This window comes from Eufriesea mexicana, unplaced genomic scaffold (assembly GCF_001483705.2).
Source record: "Eufriesea mexicana isolate 0111107269 unplaced genomic scaffold, ASM148370v2 scaffold1767, whole genome shotgun sequence".
Classification (NCBI taxonomy): domain Eukaryota; kingdom Metazoa; phylum Arthropoda; class Insecta; order Hymenoptera; family Apidae; genus Eufriesea; species Eufriesea mexicana.
In genome coordinates this window covers 103,815-126,285 of record NW_016909873.1, presented here as the reverse complement: position 1 = coordinate 126,285, position 22,471 = coordinate 103,815, and the positions used below count along the sequence as shown (strand labels likewise).

Below are 22,471 nucleotides of genomic sequence, written 5' to 3'. Positions count from 1 at the left end.
GTCGTCGAGCCGTAGGTTTTAGGTAACCATGGGAGACCAGTCCTGAATCGTTAATGCCGGAACCGAACGGAGTTTCCCGTGAAATACAGCAGAAGCTCGCTAGCGATTTCCGATCCGTATAGAATCGCGTGCCACGTATTTTCCATCGTTATCTCGAATAGACTTTCATCGATCGATGAAAAGATCATGCACGAATAAAATCATCGACGCGTACGACGAAGAGGTGCGCGCAAAGGGACAGTCGGTGTAACGAAATCGAACGATTGGACAAGGTGATTGACTCCCGTTTGCGACGGGAACGCGTCTCGATCGCGATTTCGATCGTAATTCTCGTATCCAGCGGCACACGCCCATCCTCGCTTCAGCTACCACGACCCTCTTTTTCCCGACTACGTCCTCTTCGTCGACCTCGAGGCCACGGTACAGCTTTCGCGCGAAATTCATTTTCCCGTGAAAACTTTCCCATTCTCCGGCCCCCTAATGCACGCTAATCAAAGAAAACTCTCGGCGGGGAAAAAAGGCGCAGGTGGGGAAAGGTAACGTTCGGGTGGTAGAGAAAGCACGCGTGATTCAAGAGCAGTCCATAATAGGTTTGTTTAACGAGACAAACGAACAATTCTCCGCCACGTGAATCGAGGTTGAAAAATTATCCGAGTGGAAAATGGAGGAGGGAAAATTTCGAGGAGGGTCGCGGCTATTGCGCTGGACGCGGGTACGGACGCAAACGCAAACGCTAACGCAAGAAGCGAATAAGTGGGAAAGTTTGCATTGGAAATGGGTGGAACCGACAGGAAGTCAACGGAGAATCGGCTTGGCTGGAATCCAAAACTCATGGTCGACGTGTGGCCGCTTTCTTTGGGATAGCGTTGCATCGGCTAATAAACGCAACCACGCTCTTCGAGGATGCTTCTACCCCGAATCGAATTTTTTCCCCTCCATAGGCTTATTATCGTCGACGTGGTCGAAACGAGATCGAACCGGAACAACGAAGAGGGATCGTTCGTTCGATATGACCGGGTTGACAAACGTTCTTTGATCCATCGACGATCGTCGGCCATGCGAAAGTTTATTTTCGATCAACGATTTCCATTCGTTTTTTCCGTATCGCGTTTATCCTGCCAACTTATCGAGTCGCTTTGCTCCGTTTTATGGCTGAATCTTTGTAAACGGACCTCCCTTTTTATTTTTTCTTTCTATTCTTCCCGCCCCACCACCATTTTCGCACAGATCGGAAACGGGAAAGTATGCATAGTCGACGCGTATCGTGGAATCCCAAGGGTGCAGTTAATCGTGGCAAATCGAATTTCCATGCTAGAAATCTCGACAAAAACCCGGGAGATATCGATAGCACCGATGCGGGGGGGATTGCCATTTAATTTGTATTTAAATCGGCTTTCGAGCTGTTTGCCCTCTATCCTGCTACTGCGAGCGAGCAACCGGAATACGATATCTCGCATAACGCGACCTCCTATTTTCTCAAAATTTTCATAAAATTAAATCGAATTAAATTAGGAATAAAATTTCGAACGGGAGGGTGACCGATCGTCGGCGGACGTCGGAGAAATAATAATTATGATAGATGTTCGGAGCGAAAAAATTCGTCGCCTGTAAATGATAAAACCAGCACCACCGTTTAAATTATCCGAGAGTTTAGGCAGAGATCCGGCCGATTCGGTGGTTGGTTCTCGAGGAAATTGCGATCGATCGATCCTTATCTTAATGCGAACGTGCAAATGTCGTTGTTCCGTTAGAAATGGCAATCTCGTTCACGGATTGCGTCGCACGAACGCGCGGTAACGCTATCGTCGCGACGATTCCCCGTCAGAGTAGTTTCGTGCGAGGGATCTACGTCGTTGACAGCGTTTACAACGTTCCGGGAAAACGATAAGCTCGATTACGCTGCAGATGGGCGATAACGACGAATCACGATCGACGAAGGTTGGACGAAAAAGCCGCAATTCGGTGATCCGATCTCGCGAAAGGACAAATCTCTGTAGAAGGTGGTACGATAATTATCATTGATTCGTCCCCTATAGTCATTCTCGCAACTACATTAATATCGGGCAGAAGGCAATGTCAATGGGGATTAATTTACGAGAGAAACGAAATTTAATGGAAGCTAATGTGCCACTTAAAGCTACTCGATCGTACCAGATGTGAAACGCTTATTCTTTCTTTCGCAGCGGTCCATTTCGTTCAATGACTCTGCATAAGTAGTTGATGTAAGCGCGAGACACGCGTCTCAGATGCATTGGATCTATCGATCACGGACGAAATGCGTGCGAGTTGAATAAAACTCGCGGAATTTGAACCACCGACCAAGCGATCGCAGCGGCAAGATGATTTGCATTAGCATCTACGAATCGCTCGATCGGTACGGAGTACTATGCATATTTACGACAGCCAGAAAAGGCTACTTCGATGATAATGCGGATTCCGTGTATCAATTATCGCGCAACGCTCTCGCGTCGAAAGTAACTTCGATCCCGTCCTTCGCCTCCGTCCATCTTTACTTCGTTCTTAAGAGTAACAGGTTTCGTCCTCCGAGGGAATTAAAACTTTGCCGCGATACGGAAATTGCAATGGCGTCGGGATCGGGAAGCTTTTAAAAAGCGCGCGCGGGATTAAAAGCGAGCCGCGAAACAAAACTTTGCGACGATGCGAGAAGCAAGTTTGATTTCTAACGCGAAAACTTGTCCGCGATTGCTACCGAGTTCCCATTCAGAGTCCGGGGAAAATATCCTACGGGATAATCGCGAGGATTTTCCGCGCCATATTTCCATTCCGGCGATACATCAGCCGCGACGCTTACGCGTATAATTTCGCGTTGATGGTCAGCGAAACATTTCGAATTAAAACGTGGAGCTTTATAGGATCACGCGATAAATTTGTCAGACAAATGGTCTCCCCATCCTCTGGCCGTCCTCTGTGCCAGGAAAATCGGATCGAATAGGCTGACACGAGTACGCGTATTCGTCGCGCTCGATATCGGTTCGACGTCGAAAAGCACCTGCCGCTCCGTTGCGGATTCCGCCGATTTCCCTCGATCCTCCGAACTCGTAAACAGACCGCGCCAACGCTTCCAATCTCGTCTCACGGATTTCTCTTCTACCCTCGCTAATCTCCATCGATTCCGAGTCGCGCGTAAAACCGAGACACACTCTCGAGGCGTCGTCTTTGCTCGTCCGATACCAGATATCCAGCCATTTGCGCGTGTTCGGTTGTCGGACAATGGCAACGCGGACATCTCGCGAATAATTCACGCGCGTAACTGGAATAACTTTAACGTGCCAGGTGCATACTCGTCGCAGCTTCGTCGCAGGTAATTTCCTTCCGTCGTTGATCGTCGTAAAATTTAATCCGATCACGTCGATTCGCCATCGAAACGCGGAGAGACGAAGCGAGGCGAGGCGAGGCGAGGCGAGGCGAGACGAGGCGATTCTCGTCTGTTGTTAATCGTTACGCGCGCAATTTGCTGCGCGACAAGTTCATTACCATCGGTTCGCTCTCTCGTACTTAATCAATGTATCCTCTATACGCGTTCACCCCTCTATACGCGTCTCTATACGCGCCAACTTATTCTCTTTTTTTTTCTTCGATGCTTCAATTTAAATGATATTTTACGCCGAAATTCGTTCAAAATGCGCGTTTAATCGCTTTCGCAATAATCGTACGATGTTGCGTAACGAGAACATCGTGAACTACACGTATTCGTTATGAATATATTCGTTATGAATATACATACGAATGTACGCGCGAATATACATGCGTGCGCGTTATGAATGTATCGGTATTGCGCTCGCGACGCACTTGTTCGCTTTTAATTCGCGCACAATGCCGATGCACCGTTTTCGTAACGACGTCGAGGTACAAACACCGCTCGAACGCCCATCTGAAAATTTTCTCGCGAATCGTCTAAAAATTCGCCTACCATGTTTTCCACGCTTTGTCTAGAAATTTCGTTTCTCCGTCTTGTGCACGAGTCGCGCGTAATTTGGAATCGGTGTCGCGTCCCCCTATAAAACGCGAGTTATCGGCAAATACTTCCCCTCGATTACCCATTCGCGTTGTACCGAGTTTCTACGGGATTCCAGCAACGAAATCGCGAAAAGATCGTTTCGCGTTTAAAGTATCGGCGACAATGGTTGTACGTCTTGCTCGCGATGGTAACCCATCGTCCTGTCCGAGATCTGTACGCGAACGTTTCGAGGTAGTTTTCGTTAGCATTAAATACGAGAGCGATCCTTTCATCGGCTTCCAATTACATTCTACGTTATGGAACGTAATTAGTTTTATCCGATTGCGGAGATCCGGCTACTCTCCGACAACGTCTTCGGCGAGGTCGTAAGATAGAATAAACCTCTCGACGAGGGAGAACCGTTACAAAGTCGCATTTCGTATTCCGTATCGTTATCCCCGCGATTACAATTTCTGCCAGTTAATTTCTCTCCCGTCCTTTTTTTCCCCCCCCCCCCCTTTTTTCCCTATTTTTCCTATTTTTCCTATTCTTCGTTCCATCGAAACATCGAACGCGAAGGCTTTCTCCCTTTTTAAATGGAAACGTACACCGAATACGAAGTACGAATTCGCGGGGGGGGTCGATCGATAAAACAAATTACGAGTTCCGCGTGCACCGGGGATAGCCTAGCTGCGAAGGATTCGATTTCGCGCGTTTGGAAATTGAAAGTTAAACCGGCAAAAGGGAAAACGCTCGATCTTTCGGGGCAATTTTCGGAAAAGATATATCTCGGAGCGGCACGCGTTTGCTCCGTTAATCGCGGAGGACGAGTTCGTATCTCCGGAGCTCGAGACGGTAGGAAACGACGTTCGGCGCGAGGACGACGAGACGGAGAGAAGATGGAACGAGACGATGGAACCGAGACACGAGTGGAAATTGAGCATGAACTGGCATTCTTTGACCGCGGCATCGAGATGCAGCCTGTGCCACGAGATTATGCAAATTTTATGATCAATAATCAGTGCTCCGAAGGAGGTCACATTGCGCCTATAACACGACCCGGCATGCATTACCATAATCTTAAACGCGGCTCTCTATTACGCCGCTTATTGCGAATAATCGCGTTAACTGCCGCGTTGCTCCCGTTGCCTCCTCCTCTCTCTTATCGCTTCCCGACATTTTGCAGCTGCACGGTGTTACCGTTAATCTTCCGGCCAACTAATAATTCCCGGTAAATAAGCTCGCTCTGTCCACCAGCCAAGAAAACGCAATTCCATCGATTATCGCGTCCGACTAGAATTTAGATTACTCCGGCGACTACTCTGTCCCTCTCGCGCTCTTTCTCTCCCTCCCTGTGCTTATCCGCCGAGCGGATAAGTGGCTAAATTCGAAAGGATTCCCTCGAAACGATACATCGGCCGCCTCCACCGAAAGTTACGACGCGCGTTACACGGCGGAATTTATCTCGACGTGAGTGTGGAAAACTCGATCTTTGCGTACTCGGCTCGACTCCTGCGAACAAGGACGAGGAATTCTACGACGATTCGTAATCGCAACGCGAAAATACGGAACGTCGCGGTTCAACTATACGCGATAAAAATGAAGGAATTAACGCGCACATGACGATTTCTTCGGCACGAACAGATAAGCCGAAGCTTATCGGAAACCATGAACTATGGCTCCCTGGTGTTCGCGTTAAATTTAACATCGATTAGGAAGGCTGTCGTCGAAGCGAAGGAGGAAACGGAAAGGAGCTTGCGCGCGTGTTTACGAGTTTGCTCGGCAAGCGGGAATGCGAACGGCTAAAACTACGGGAAACGTTTAAAAGATGGAACGAAGCTTACTCTTGTGTTTCGAGCTGCTTTTCCATAACCCCCGGAAGAAGGACATTCTGGCTGCCCAGCGCAGCACGAGATCCAACAGAATCGAAATGTTTCTCGTCGATCGCAATCTTCCAGAGCAACGGTCGTCGTGCGTGTGCGTTCTCTTGAAGACGTCGAGCTTCTTCACTCGCGAAACGCTGCACGATCCTGGATTTTAACGACACGTGACGCGAGACGACTCTCGGAGAGGAACTGTTACGCTGGACGAATCGCGAGGATGTCCGAAGCGCGACGGCAGACGGCGGTCGAACAGGCTGCTGCCATTTCGAGACCAGGCACGACGAGGTGGAAAGTAAGTTGGAAACCACGAACGAATAAACCGAGTCGAAGATTCCCAGTTCCTTGGGAAGGAGCGAGAGAGAGAGAGAGAAAGAGAGATAGACAGATAGATAGATAGATAGATAGATAGAGAGAGAGGAGCCGCTGCTGCGTGGAAACGTGCTATCGGGAAGACTGTGCGCCGCGATGTGAGCGCGTCCACACGGAGTTTATTCCGCTCCCCTGTCGCGTACATGCGCATCCCCATCCCCGTTTTCATTCCCTTCCCCGTTCCTGGATTCCGGTTCCGCTTCCGAACCGGATCCCCGCCGAAAGGATAAAGATTATTTTCACGCATTCGCGGTTCACGTTGCGTTATCCCTCTTTTCAATATTTTCCCTCTAATATCTTTTCCGCTTCCATTTTTTACCCTCCCTTTTCTTTCCTTCCTCTCCCACGCCAAACGCCATGCAAGGATTAATCGATCCGATTTCTCTTCTCGTTCTCATCCGAATTAAGAGATCCGTATATAGTGCTCTAACAAGTATCCGCGAATACTTATTAGAGGTTAAACGACCGCGTCCGATATCGTCGAAATGGGACCAGACTCCGGGAAGAAATAGACGAACCTCGTATAAGCGAGAAGAGTATCGCGTACCAGCCTCTAATTACGCGCGAGATACCCTATCTTCGTAAACTCGCTAGAATCAAACTTATCCTACTCGTCTCCCGGCAAGATAACCACCCTGGCAAGTTTTAACGCGATTTAACCAACTTCCCGTTGTTCCACGCCTTTGCGCGCTTTTATAGAACGGGATTGAACGCGAGATTAAGAAAGAGCTGAAAGAAACGACGGAGAAGACGGTTCCGGAAGGATCGCGTGGGAAAGAGGCTAGCCGTTGGTCGAATCCGATCGAGCTCCAAGGGCTCGCGAGTGATTATTTCGAGTTACGGGGGAAAATCGAATTTGCCAGGAACGCTGCTGCGGGGAAACTTGGCCGGCGAAGGTTCGGTGGAAGAAAAAAAAGTTGGAATAATTTAGAAGCAGCGCTCGAGATAAACCGTGGATCGGCGTGTAAGGCGAAAGTTGGAAATTATATTTCGATCGGGGAGTTTCCAGAAGACTGGAAATCGAAGGAGATATCCCGGAAAGGGGGGCGAAACGGTGCGGAGCGTTGGCGAAGAAATTTACCGCGCCATCGGGAGGAAACAATAGCGAGGGAAGGGCAAAACGGCGAAACGGCAAAATGGCTGCGTCGAAAGTATCGAATATCGATGAGGCAGCGATTCGTTGCTCGAGAAGGAAAAAGCTGGAAAGAAAGGGGAAACCGTGGAGACCCGCGCGCCGCGGCGCACGGTGTCGCGAGATGATTGGCAAAGAGAAACTGTCGGCATAATGTTTTTCGAGCAGCCTCCGCTGCAACTTTTTGCTCCGGCTTCGCTTCGGACACGCTTGGCGAAAATTCATCGGGACCCGCCTTCGTTTTGTTCGCCTCGATTTATTTCGGCATCTCCGCTCCGGCCTCCGCTTTGTCGGTTTGCCGAGTGTATGTATATATATATATATATACTCGAGCGGCGAATATCCCCTTAGAAAGTTTAACAACCGTCGTCGAATCGGTTGCGAAAGCAAAGTATCCTCGGAGACCAGGGCTACCTCGTTACCTTCTCGTGGAAGATTCGTTCGACCCGAATCGCTTCGGACCCCGAAACTATCCGTTATACCGCGCGTATCTACCGTGTTACGCCTTGCTATTAACCCCTTGGCTTACCTTTTACGACTCGATGGCGCGTGCCATGGTCAACGGCAAGGTCGATTATGTCGAGACACGTCGGACACATCGTGCAACTTTGACCGAACGCGACGAGGAATAACGCGCAACTGAGACGGAGAAACGTCGACTCTTACCCGTGATACGCGTGTTTGTCGATCGGTTTTATCGTTATAAACCTCGGCAAACTGCCAAGAGACTCTTACCAGCCTTTCCTTCTGCGCAACGGTACGTTTCTACCCCGGTGTGTCCGTTTTCCCCAAATGATCGATAAGATTGGCGAAATTACGCGAACGTACATACGTCGGAGCAATGGCACCGTGGATGAGACACGACGCGTAATGGCGTCTAATGGCGTCACTCGGCGAACGCTCGTTATTCCCTGTCTCTTGATCGATGTCCGTGATCGAAACGAAAGGAAATTACAGGAACGATGGAAAACGATTAACGTGAAAGGGGCTGGAGCGAGTGGAACCGCTGCTCCACGGTCCATGAAAATTCATTCGGGAAACGTTCTTTGGTTTTTCGCGCGATTTTCTCCCGTTATTTTACTCGACGCCACATCGACCTCTCTTTCCCGCGGTACAGTTCGAATCAACGCGTTCGTACGAACGCGTGCATACACGGGCGCATACGCGAGTTACCTGGGGACACTTGGCGAATTCCATCGAGAGCGGTTAAACGTCGTCGCGCGAACCACGCGCGGAGCGTGCTAAATCCAATTGCCAACTTCTACCCTCGCGAACGGCGATACGTCGACGAGTTGGACTTTATCGAGAATACGGGAGCGTTCGCGGATATTCGTTACCGTTTCGACTACTGCAGTTTCGAGAATCGAAGTTTTTCCTGACCGCGCGGAGGTCCGATTCGTAGCCGCGCGTACGTGCAACGGAAAGGATAGCGAATTACGCGTTCAGCCTCCGCGAGATCGATGTTTCGATGTCACCGTGTGCCGGCGGACGTTCCCGACCGATGCCCGGTAACGGTACAAACGAGTCTCGATCGTTTCTTTGCTCGAAACTTAGTTAGCGAGATCGCCGGGCAGGAACTCGAGCGAACGCGACGCACGAACGATCGTTTAAATTCGCCAAACGCTCTCGTGGCTTTTCCGCAGGGGAGAGCAGGACTCGCGGAACGGGTGGCTGATTTAATTTTGCCTGGAAAGAGCTCGTGGCGCGCGTGATGTCCGATCCACAGGTGACAGAAGCGACGCGGACGTCGAACGCGAATCGCGATAGAATTTCTCCGTCGAATAGTCGGAGGTGTTTCGATTCGCGATGCACGCGTGAATTATTTCGACTATTCCGGTGGCTGGGAACTCGGCGTTTCGGATTCGACTACGGAGCAGGGCATAGCCGGGTGGTAAACCGGCGGTACTACTTCGCGGAGGCGTGACGCGAGAAAATTGGAAATTGGCCTGACGGCGAGTAGGATGGAACACCGGTCCTCTGAACCTAGGACACGCGGCTCGCGCAGAGGCCGCGATGTCTTCCGAGATACAACGTAATCCCGGCTGAAACTAGTTTAGAGCCTGGCAGGGAGCAGCAGCGTTGATACATCGGTACCTTGGCATCGAATATTTACGTCGTAAAGCTAGACCGCTTTATCGTATCGCTCCCTCTCTCCCTTCGCTCGTTGCAAACATCCCGTGTCCGATGCTTAGAAATTTTAGCTCGCGCGCGAAATCACGATGGCGAAATGCACTCCGCTCGACGACTTTTTCCCAACTTCTCGTCTTTGCAGCTCCAACGGAGATACCACGGGTAAACTCGCAACTGCGAGCGTGCTCGGGTGCATAGTTAAATTCGGATGTTCCGGCAGATACTCGAGAAATATGTTCCATCGGATTGGCGACGGAAATCGCGTTGCCTCCGGTAGCCCGATTTCGTTTTTATCGCTAATCGAAAAGGGGCGGCAGAGGAACGCTTTTCCTCGGCGAATGAAATTACGAGTATACTCTGCCGAGCAGCGATCGTTTCCTATTCTACAGGTGATACGAGACGTACGTATAATCTCGTTATGGCTCGTCCTTTGAAACGAGAATTCGATCCCGGTAAAGAGTCCGTCGGCCGAGTATAAGATAGCCCCTTTCACGCGGCCAAGTTCGCCGATATTCCAAGCTTATTCCAACCGATCGAAAGGGCGGAGAGACGGCCATTTTTTCCTCGACGTCCACGCGATCCGATTTACTTCGATATTTTGGCGCGACGTAGGAAAAAGTCAGGAGGATTTTAACGTGGAAGTGGTTGCTACGAAAGCGGCTAAACGCGACACGGTATCGAAGAAAAAGGACGCCTCGCGCGACCGAGACTCCCGCCATTTTTTTCTTCCACTAGCCAGTTCTATCTCTCTCCCTCTCTCTATCATCCTCCCAGCGTTCCCCTGTGGTTCGTTCTTTTATGTCTGTGTTGCTTCTTCCCTGTCGATCCGATCATTTTTCTTCTTTTTCGCCAGCGGTCCGAGCCTCTCCACCTTTCTGCCATTCTCCTTTCCTCTTCATCTTCGTCCCGTTCCTCTGCGCCGACGATCCGGTCCGGTTGTCCCTTCCTTTTGCTCCCTTTTAGTCGTTTCGGCTAGCGGCACGAACCACGGCTCTTACCCGACAGCAGATCCGACCAAAGGTTCTCTGCGGCCACGAAAAAAACCCTCTTTGTCGCGTTGCTTCTTCCCAACTCCGACCAGTTGGCCTATCGACGCTGCTTCTTCCACGAAACATGGCGGCGCGCGATAATAACTTCTTCCTCGCGCGAAACGTTGTTCGTCCTGGTTCCCCATGGTTCCCCATGGTCCAGCGGTATACGCGTATCTTGGCTGTGCGACGAAGGAATTGCCGAAAAACTCGCAGCTGTCTCGCTGCGTTCGTCTTTTTTTCCTTTCCGGGACGCAGAGTTTCGGAAGATTTGGTAATCGATTCTTGGCTGTGCGACGAAGGAATTGCCGAAAAACTCGCAGCTGTCTCGCTGCGTTCGTCTTTTTTCCTTTCCGGGACGCAGAGTTTCGGAAGATTTGGTAATCGACGGTGGAAAGGGCGGATGGGACGAGACGAGAAAGGGGACGAGAAAGGGGACGCGAAAGGGGACGAAAATGATGGATCGCGCGAATAAGAAAAAAGAGGCGACCGTTAGGTGGCTGCAGCAGGTGGATATATCGCGTAGCCGGGCCGAGAAGTCGGCTGATGCAACTTCGATGCAGTCTCTCGCATTGGAAAGGCACGCGAAAGAATTCAGGGCTGAAAGTGTGTAAGTATAACGCGAGTCGTCGTGTCTTGTCTGGAAGGTTGATTACGGTGCATCGAAGGAAGGGAGAGGAGGGGAGAGAAAAAGGGTGAGAGGGAAGGACGGGAAGGCGCGCGGAGGGAGTAATTGGGCTGAACGCGAGTACGAACACGGCTGATGCAAGAATCGAGTCTCTGGCAGGCATTTCCTTCTCGGAAACGCGTCTCGGAAGGAAGCCGAGAAATTATCGTTATCGTTCGAGGTGCCACGCGGCGGCCATTTCTTTCGTCTTCTCGCGAATTCGTCTCGAATTGGTCTGAAGCGGAACGGAGCGCCCCGACGCGTCGACGTCTCGCGACCCTCGTCGCTAATTACCACGCGAGCACCACCCCCCGAATCTCCACGTCGCTGACTAATCGCTTTTGTCTCGCGACCGAACTTCGATACCTCCTTCAGACGACGTTCTTCTCTCGTGATCCGAGCCAAAGTACCACGAAGAGAAGCACTCCCCTTAGGCTCAGTTGCGCCGTTCGATACTCTCCGTTCGAACAGTCTCGTCGCCTCGAGTCACGTCCACCGGTCTTCTCGCCCAACACCTCCACCAACTCCACTCACTCTCTCTCTCTCTCTCTCTCTCTCTCTCTCTCTCGTCGAGAATCCTTCGCTGCTCTTTTTCTCCAAACTGGCCGTGAACGCGAAAGAGGGAGAAATAGCGGAAGGAAGGAAGGAAGAATCGGCGATCGAAGGCTGGACCGCAGGGTTCGAGAAGAGAAAACGCGAACAGGAATAACCTTTGGCGAGGATCTGCGAGTATCACGAAAGAGTCGTAAATCTCGCGGAAAGCGAGAAACGGTTTTTCCGAGAGACGGCAGAGCCGGCAAAGGCGAGGTGGAAGGTGGAAGAGACGCAGGAAGATGGAGTAATTTCTCGAGGGAGAGAGAAGACAACGAGACGAGGTGTGGTCAGCGGTGTTGTTTCCTCGTGTCTCTGGAGTACGTATCTTCCCTTATCCGTGTACTCCGTGTCCGCGAGCTCGCAAACACGCTGAGCGACATCTCGAATCGCGATACGAGAGGCGATACGAGGCGCGTCCTCTTCTCGCTTCTTACGATTCCGCTCTGCTCCGCGACGAAATTTACATAATTGACATTCCTCTCGGTTACCACCGACCCCCCGGATTCGATATCCGCGGACTCGCGCCACCTCCCGCATTTATTTTCCCAGCGAATTTCAATTTACATCACGTAGCAACGATGGCGGCGTGGCGCGTAAGTAGATTTTGGCCTTGATAAATCGATTTTAATCTCGCCTCGATATTTGGCCCACGGTTTTTCCCCGGTCGGGCGTAAAAATGAAAGAAAAACGCGGACATCCCACGGAGCTTATACGCGCGTGTATTCCGCGAGGGTGTAGCGACGTGTGCGGCGAAAAAATATAACCGTTGACGGTCGGTGTCTTTAAAATTCGCAGCACGAAATCAGCACGGTCGGAACAGTCGTTCGTTTCACGCTCGTCGAAGCTGGGTCGAGCTGTCGCGACTTTTCTTTCCCTTCGTACGTCCTGCGGAGGAGAGGTCATCATCGATCACCATCTCGGCCAGTTTTCGCCTCGTTTCGCGATAAAAGCACCGAGCAATTTTCCACGAGAACCGACCTGCGCTATTCACCAGGGAGAAATATAATCCGGAGATTCGCGGTACACCCGCGAAAATAATTCCGCGAGAGTTCGCGAGACCTTTTCTCGTCGACCAAGTCGTAAGGTAGACGCGGCGTGATTTGTAACCGCGTCGAATGTTTTCTTTCCCGCTTCGCGCGAGAAATATCGTCGCCCGTTTGTTCGCGCGCGGAAGTTCGTTTATCCGCTCGGAGAGCCACGGCCAAGAAACAAAGTCGCGACAAGCGCCGATTACGTTCCTGCCAATCTCCTTGATCCGCGTCGAAAGTTATCGGCGGAATTCGCGAGTCTCGATCGGAGAAATTACGTAAATTTCGCGAACAGCGGACTCGAAACGGGGCTGATAAGCCCGCGAGGACTCGCGTCGCGACGCGCCCGAGGCGTGCATTAAAGTATCGCTGCAAACTCGCGGTTCCGCGCTCCGAATTTTCGCGAGTTCGTCGAACAACGCGGAAAGAACAGAGGGAATGGTAACATCTGAGAATTAAGCACGAAGGAGGCCACAACTTGTGTCGCTTAGCCGGTGCACTTTGCCTCGACTAGAAATTGCAAGCGCGTTCCGTAAAATTTGACGACGCCGAAGCGTCGACGAGGTCTCGGTTGAAAGAAGGAACGAATGGCATTCGGTGGAGCGGGGAAGTACCTCGCGTTCGATCCTTACTCGTCAGACCAGGGATCAAAGTTTCCAGGGGAAGATTAAAGCGGCGTACACCTACGCGAGGGAAGAAAATTCGTCGGGACCGTGATCGATCCCTGGTCTCCGGATCTACCGTTTCTTTCTCTCTTTCTGACGGGACGTGCATATACGCGTACATATATATACGTACGTAACGGCTGACTCGCTATGCACGTCTCGTTTTTTCCGCGAGAAAAGACGAAGGCTCGCGGTGCTCGTTCGTGCATTTTCAACTCGACACTGCAAAAGTGACGGCGGTGAAGTAAATTCGTTTTCCCGACGCGAGAACTCTGGTAGGCGATGTCCTCCGTCGTCGGTCATGGCGTCGAAACGCGAGAAAACGCGAGAAAACGCGAGGACGACGCCGGTCGGCGCCTGAAGCATGAGAACTCTGGTAGGCGATGTCCTCCGTCGTCGGTCATGGCGTCGAAACGCGAGAAAACGCGAGGACGACGCCGGTCGGCGCCTGAAGCGAACCACTCTTCGCGTCTGACCGCTTTTAATTCCCTTTCGGCCATCTGTTTGTTTAATTACACGGAGATTAGCGTAATCTTGCGAATCTCGAGGTCACGGCGACGATGAACGCGTTGCGGTCGCGAATGCAAATTAAGCGTTACGGTGGCGCGCAACACCGACGATCGATATATTTAACAACGACGCTTTAAGCTCGCTAAGAAACTGGTTCTGAAACGCGACCCTTTATATTCCGAACTTGACACCGCGATCGGAAAACCGTCGGCGCTCGGTACTGCGCCTTCGATCCGGCCGATGCTCGAAACCGAACAAAGATCAATCTGATCGCGACCGATTGGCGCATACGAATAATCGAAATAAATTGCATAACACCGTGACACCGATACAAAGTGCACGATCGTAACGCTTTGAACTCTCGAAATAATCCGTTATCGGATGAGACGAAGCACGGTCTAACGTAAATATAGAAACAACGCGAAAGAATGACGCTGCGGTTCGCTCTCATTCTTATCCTTACATGTATACGCAAGCACGTATATACGTGTAAAGTACAGGCGGATTTTGGAAAGTAGGCGGTTATATCGGGCTGAATGGAAAATAAGTACGAATCCGCTGCATTAATTCGCGGTATAATATGGCGTCTTTACCCGGTGATCTTCTCGTAAAAAAATGCCCGGAGAATCGTAATCCTAGGGGTTCGCCTAACGACGAAAAGCCCTAGCGTTTAAGTCGAAGAAAAATACTCGAATAAATTTCACCGTGGAAAACATTGTCCCCGAAGAATATGGAAAGCGGTGTATAATTCGGTGGAGGAAAAAACCTCTCGGGAAAGGTATATAAATTTAAAAGTATCCGAGGCGTAGGTTTACCGGTCGCTTTATCTCGAGGAGCCACGCCTCCGGATCGAAGGATAAAGGGCTAACGATACTCGCAGCTTTGCTCGTCTGCTCGCTATTTCATCCTGCACCATGGGGAGTCGACGAAAACAATCGTGAAAACTATCGATCCCGACGATTAAACGCTTTCAATTTTTCCTATCTCTTCCTCTTTTTCCTTCGATTCGCCCCTTTTCCAAATTTCTTCGGAAATTTCATCGGAATATTCCAACGACGCCGAGGCGAGGCGAGGCGAGGCGAGGCGAGATTTATCGAAGCGACGCAGAGGTTTGTTTCGCGTTAGAAACTAATTCGATTCGCGAAGCATGATCTCGAGTGGGATGAAAAATGGACGAAGAACGGCCGTTAACGAAGCCGCGCGCAAACGTTGGAAAAGCGCGGAGAATTTCGACGAAGGAGAATTCGAGTAAATCCCGAGGTGCGGTGTGGTTGTAAATGTTGTCTACGCCGAGTGGACCGTGCATCGTCGACGGTAGGCAAAAAAGAATATACGTACACGCGTGTAACGCGAAACGCGTAAAACTCGCAGAGCGTTCGAACGTTTCGTAACGATACGTTAATGGCGGAATGCATTCGTTTCGGATGGCTCCGTCTTCGTCGCGGGTATCCGCGAGAAAAGTGAAAATATTGCATCACGTAAATCGAAGCTGCACGGAGAATTACACGGTGGGAAAATTGCATTCGCGGCGGGAAGCTCTTGGCGCCGAATAATCGACGTAGAAAATGACTCTTAACGATTACGAGTGAAAGGAAATCAGTCGCCGAACCGGACAAAGGTATAATTAAGAAGCGTTGATCGCGTAGAAAGGAAAAACGCAGTACACGCATTACCGGCAGGTAACGTTCCGACGCGTTTACTTACTCGACGTGCGTGCATTTTTTGCACGCGAAACGAATGCATTTAATGTTCCATGCGTTATTCATCTGTCTGCGAATGTCTCGCTCGGTGGATAATTTGTACGCGCGTTACGCATTCTCGCCGCGACTTCGATTATACCTGCATTAAGGGGGGGAAAAAAGAAGGAGGATACAAATGGAGAGGCATAACGATTATTTTGTTTCGCGGATCGATGCACGCCGACCGAGAGTAAGACGGTGTGGTTCGAGGTAGGAAGGAAATCGCGTCGTCTCGGTATCGTTTCGCGAGGTACTTAGGGCGATAAGCGAACGTGCCGATTCGTTCTCGTCGAAAACACGACGTCGCGACTAGTTTGAAACTACGTTAAGCAGCAGAGCCGAATCAAACGGGAACTCGACTGCGGCAACCTCTCTTCCCCGGAGACTTCTCCGGGTGTTGGAATTCCATTACGCGAAACTCGGTCCGAAACGACGCGCTGTCTTACGAAAATGCAATTACTCGCGGGACGAGTTCGAACTTGAGAACAAAGCTGCGAAATCTTCCGTAGACTTTCGCGAACCGTTGCAGACGGCTCGCGAGCTCTTCCGCGCTCGATCGAGTTCGCGATCCGCGCGACGATCTTTATCCGTCCGAACGGAGGGTTATCAAAGGTCGGCGATAAAGTTCCCGCGTGAGATAGAGAGACGGAAAAAGCGCGAAAAATAACGGGAAAAAAGAAAGACTATGACGGCGAAAAACTTACTTTTGTGCCTGGAGAATCTGCGGAGCTTCTTGAAGAACGGCATATTAGCGGCGTGTCCGTGTGGTACCGTGCTCGTTTCGTTCGCCGTTGCAACGTCGGGAAAGCAGCTCGTTACGATCGCCGATCACGAAGCTCGATCGAAGAGCGAAGAAAAACCGCCCTCGTGCGTGAACGAACGAGCTCGAAATGCCGCCTACTGGTTTACATCGGGATCCGACGAGCCGTCTGTAAGCTCTGTCTGCCTCTTACTCCGCTCCGGCTTTCCTTCATCTCTCTTCTCGTCGCACTCGTACGCGTTTCCACTTATCCCCACTAGCCACGCATTTACAAGGGGAACCGAGCACGAGCCCCGCAGTCCCGCGTGCTCGTTCAACGCGTTCGACACTCACGGTTCTCCATAGCCGATCTCCGCGTCGCGACACTCGTACCCTGCTGCACCGGCTTTCGTCTCTCCGATATCCCAGTCCTTCCCTACTACTACCATTATCGCCACTCTACTACTACCACCTCTGTCCGCTAACGACCACTAATTAATAAGTTTACCCTTGAATCGACCGATCCGAGACCGCCCGATGACGAGCCAATGAAAAGCTCCGCTCGTTACTCCGCGCTCTCCTGTCTCCGACCTACACGCGTGGTCTAAATTTTACCACACACCGCCATCTCCGTCTTTATCGCTTCTAGTCGAACGATAGGAGAAAATCGTGGTAACCTGTTCGACGGAACGGTAGGAGGGGTGGAAGAAGCGAAGCGAGCGAATCGTCAGAGACAGCCGTATCGGTCGTCGCGAATCGCTCGAAATGGTTCAGGGTTGGGAACTAGTTCCATTCCATTACTTTCCAATGCGATTTTTAGCAGCCACGAGATTGCACGGTCGAACGGGAGGAAAATAGAGGATGGGTGAAGGTACGAAAGTAATTGTCGCGAGCGGGGTGAATATAATTGGAGGAAGAGAGGAATTAAACGGCGCGAGGTGATTTCGTTCGCTGAACGTTCGATTCGGTCTTCCTCGTCCGCGAGAGAGGTATCTGTCCAGGGACACTATCGGTATCCTTGGCGAATCGAGGCACTCGAGCCGATCTAATAACATATTCTTATCAAAACGACCCTGGTAACCACCTATCTCGATTCGCCGATTAGTTGCTCGCGAAACGCTTTCCAGAAATGCCGAGATAATTCGCGACGTTGACTGCATTTCAATCACGGTTCCGCATGAATTGATCTGGCCGAGGCAAAGAAAGCCTTCGATCGCGCGAACTTCCAAGTAATTCGGAACCGATCACACGCTTTGGCAAACCGGTCGATCTACCATAAGAAAATAACGTATTCGCGAGATAGGAAGTTAAGTCTTGCGGAGAGATGGTTAAAAGTTGAAGGTGACCAAAGTTCTCGACACGGTTCTCCATTAAAATTCGCGGTCTCCTCTGGACTGGTAGCAGAAGGAGCCGACATTCGAGGGCAGGGGCAAAGTTTAAGCCACTTCGGTTAAGCCACCTATTATTCCGTGAAAGGTGAAGCTACCTGAAATTTTCTCCGGCTTTGTTAGAACTCTCGCAAAGAAATTTGAATATCACCGGAAGGAATATCAAACTGTCAACCGCGCGTTTTAATAGATTGATCGCGATACCTGGCACTTCCGAAAGACGAGCAGACGTGGAAAATCGCGACGAAAACGCGCGACGCGGCTCCTCCACGCGTTTCCCGCGAATTTCCTCTATGGGGACCACTGTCGCGGATACGTATATTAAGGAAAGTTTTTCGAACCGACGAGAGTTTTCGCACAAATCTCGCGAATCGCCGAAATCTCGCGACACGTCGGTTCCCTGGTCGATGCGACCCGCGCGAAATTGAATCGCGAAACTTTCGTAACCCTTCGCCTTGTGACAAGAACTTTAATATCCTAACGTAGCAAGTTCGATATCGCGCCCAGCCACGCTAACGTTTCCCATCGACCTGGATCTAGATCCTTCGAGCACGCTCGCAACTTCCGCCGCGATCTTTTCCAACACTTTTCGCAACTTTTCGCAACTCGACGCACGCCTGCATATCGCGTGAAAATGTACGCTGTGATTTCTTTTCGGCTCGTTGCGCGTCGCCTGTTTTCCAAAAGTCCGTTTTTCTTCTCGATCGCGAAAGAGCAACGTATCGATGCTCGATGATAAGCACGATCGTTTCGCAATTAAGAAACGTGTCGCGAAATCGCACAGATATATTGCGCTTAGAATGTCGAAATCGTTAAAGAGGTCTCGTTTTCGCAACTCGGGACAAAAGTGATTACGATTAATTCGAACAGCGATAACGCTATTCGATCGCTGATGGATGCATGTCAAAGCAAAGCGAAAATCGTCGTAAATCTCTTTCCAACTGTCGCAGGTAACGTTTAAATTCGTCGTTGCGAATCACGGAAGGAAGGACAGAATAAAACTTTTGATTTTTTCCAACATCAGAATTTTTTAATTTCCCATACCACGTGGAATAGATATAGATTCGGAATCGAATTGCGCGAATTAAAAAGTCACTGTACAATTACGGCCTATAATAAAATATACGACGAAATTTTTCCATTTCCGCAACGGTAAACTCCGTATTTCTGTACCATATATTAAATGCAATTTTTTATATGTACCGCGACCACTCTTCGTAATCCTTAATTAACCGGATTTTTCTGTCGTACGTCCATTCTCGTTTCGATAAAGATAATAAGAATATTTTAACGCGTATGTATCGCGGAAACGTGCATCGTGCGAGTCTACTAATTCGTAAAAATGTACGAATTAACGTGGACAGAAACGAATTGCGCATAAATTTACACCGGTCGAATACGACAGTGGAAAAACGATTATAAGAGAAACAGATATTGGCGAGAAATTTTCGGTGGACCTTGGACAACGATGATCGATAGGTACATAAACGCGGCAGGATCACAGCACCGATTCGTTTGCGGATTTGACTTACAATCGAACAGATCGAAGGTCTAATTGGGGTGAATCCGAGACGCGAATAGGACGAACGGTGGTCGATTAGTACCGCGACCTAGCTAATGGCCATTGTCCACTGGGTTGGCACCCTTTCAAGCCGGGACGCACTCTCGTGTACGAGATAACTCCATAATTTCGTAAGCCAACTCCATACTTTCCCGACTCGGGTGCAAAGCCTCTGGAATCACTGTCTACCCGAGGCACACGAATTCGCTGAAACGTCGACGGTCTGATAGTATTGGCAGTGTCGATGCGAGGGTCTGCGGGCCTAGGATACCTGTGCGAACACGACCGAGATATGGGCCCTGCGGTCCAGGGGCTCGTAACGCGTCTGTCTCGTGGGATGGTTCCTTAATTGGTTCCTACGCTATGCGGCAAGGACACGGCGTGTCCGGCTACAAGGCCTCGCTAGAGACCCCCCGAGTTGTCCCTGCAAATATCGTTGCCTCTATTCCGGCCCTATTGTATAGAACGTGGCGAGTCAGATTGTGGCTCGAATTAATCGCTAACTGCTTCGCAGAAGGTTATCTTTACTTGCTCGTGTTCTTAATGTTAAAACCTTTTTCCTCTTAACTCGGTCACGCGTCGAGCAGTGAACGTCCGAACCCGTCGAAGAATAACACGTAACTGAGTCGGAAAGACATCGACGAAAACTATCCACGAGGCTGACCCGTGATGTTTACGTTGTGCCCCTATCTACGAACTTCGTCTCTGGACCGCAACGCTCGTGTTCGGCCCGACTTCCTTACCGTGAGTCTCGCGCGAAATTGCAAACGTAGGTGTTAATATCTGAGACTAGTCGCGATGTCTTTTCGAACGAAAGATTTTTCTTTCAATTTCCCCTTTCCCGTTATCGACGCAATTAATTCGAGAAAACGGGATTCGCAGATGCGTGTCCCGATTAATTGGTTGGTAGCATTTGATTCGCACTCGATTAATCCGATAAGTTTCGAAGGTGAGTAGATTGGCGCATTGACGATGCACCGTGGTAGCACTCGCGTAAACGTGTAGCTGCACGATGTAGGCCACGATAGACATCAAAACGAGATTACCGATGGTGCTGCGCTCACGGTCCATTAGTTCCGATTGAATTACACTCGCCCCTTATACAATGGAAATTCAAGTTCCATCTTGGACGGTTGTTAGATGGAACGAGGAAAGCAACAACCGTTCTACATCCCCTCGGCGAAATCTCGAATCGCTTGAAAAATGCGGAATAACGAAAGCGTGCTCGATCGAGCCGGAGAGAAACGTAGAGAAAATTCGAGGGAAAAGTTTGTTTTTCGGAATGAACGGCGGGTTCGATGGTCTTCGGGCGCGCATCCTACTATCCGATAGGGGGAATCATCGGTTATCTCGCTGCTCCCTTCGAGTTCCCAACGATGCCAGCTATTTCAGAACGATCTCGCGAATACGAATCAAGCGAACCGTTGAAATTACTTAGCCCGACAAGACGTGAAATACAGTCGGTGGAGCGTTTCTCGATACCGGCCGGCACATCCCAGCTCCACCAAGCGAAATTTCCAGTCCGACGTTGCGTAATTGAACAGTGTCGCGTCCGCAAACCTACCAGAACGCGTCACCTTTCCCATAAATCACAATCTAATCGACATTTTAACCGCAACTGTGCTCACCAACGTGTAACGTATTACGTTTCGTTGAATAATTCCATCCATGTCCGCGAATGTTTCGGACTTCACCTGGCCAGCCCGGTGCGCCGATAAACGAGTACGTACATAGCTAAACGACATACGGTATCATGCGAACACCGTGATAAACAGCCGAACGACTAGAAATTTTTCATGGCAATTAATCGAAAACGGAAACGAAACTTGGAATTCGCGCGATGGAGAATGAACGGGGAAAAAGGGGGAGGAGAGTGTTTTACGAGTTATAAACTCGATACGAAGAAGGGTCGAGAAAGCAGTGTATAATAAAACTAGTAGGAGAAACGTGGAAGAAAATTTTGATACGGATACGAGTGGTGTACCGTTGGTTGTAAACTTTCGAGGAACACGAACAAGGACACGAGCATTTTTCTTCCGCTCCGCGATCGACCACTTCACCTTCGTCTTCTCGTTTCTTTTCTTCCGTTACTCTCCGCCACAAAGCGAATATCATTTCCCCCGGAGTAAGTGTCCATTGAAGATCGCTGCGTTGGAAAACGTGATATACCATAAGGGATCGGACGTACATCGCGTGTCGAATGTTCGGTTTTTCCGCTGTCAAAGGGTACCGCGAACCATGCTTCGATGGCCTAGTTATATCTGTGAACGCTTGGAATTTCTTCTCCTTTGCCGACTTTACCGGTGCAGGTTTCAAAAAATTAGGAAAATATCGATGCACGCTGAGCTGAAATGCGAAGAAATCGCGGTTACGTTACACCGTGTTTTTACGATGTCGGTCCTCTTAGGTACAAGCATGTTTCGGAATCTAAAGATTAAAGCTGTATACCGAGAGTAGCATTTGCGTTTCGCGTAACTGTTAAGCTCGTTTACATCGTGCATTCAAATATTCCTTCCGTTCCTGACCCGGCTGTCGCTCTACAGCCTGGCAGACACTCCGTGTTCGAAAATTACGTTGAAATACAATGCATTCCTACGAGCTGTATGCTCTCGAGCATCTCGAGTTCGCGAACAATTTTCAAATACCGCACGGTCGTGTTTGTGAAAATATCTAGACGAATTTGCGATAGGATTTACACGGAAATTGAAATACTGTTCTCAGTCTCTGCAGTTTTTGATACTTTGTCGATGTTAATTAACGTGCTCGAGATATCGAATTCGTATTGTTCGATATTCGATATTCGCTGCCTCTTCTATTTAATACGATTGGAACATTTTGTTGGTAAATGACGCAGGAATAGATCAAATATAGAGGAAACGCCGTTATCTGTCTCTATCGGGATATATTATTATCGGACGCGTGATATTTAAATTCGTATTTGCGCAGTTTGGAAGATGGAACAATTTTACGCTTTATTGATTTCTTCGAAAGTACTTCAACCTCGAGATATTTTGTTAGTTCTTTTACTTTATCGATGTCTGCATCTCGTTCCAATCCCCGTTGGTAGATGCCGTTAGTAT

General features: G+C 49.9%; 1 protein-coding gene across 2 annotated transcripts in view; it reads right to left on the bottom strand.

The window, feature by feature from the left end:
• LOC108548786 (low density lipoprotein receptor adapter protein 1) overlaps nt 1-16,754 on the bottom strand; it is a 29,967-nt gene extending 13,213 nt beyond the window's left edge. The window contains exon 1 of one of the 2 annotated variants that reach the window (XM_017901908.1): nt 16,408-16,754. In XM_017901908.1, the coding sequence (XP_017757397.1) occupies nt 16,408-16,450 (43 nt within the window). In that variant the 5' untranslated portion in view covers nt 16,451-16,754. Of the gene's footprint in view, nt 1-5,802; nt 6,296-16,407 lie in introns of those variants that run through there. The other variant, XM_017901907.1, reaches the window with a different exon arrangement.
• Nucleotides 16,755-22,471: the final 5,717 nt, after the last annotated feature.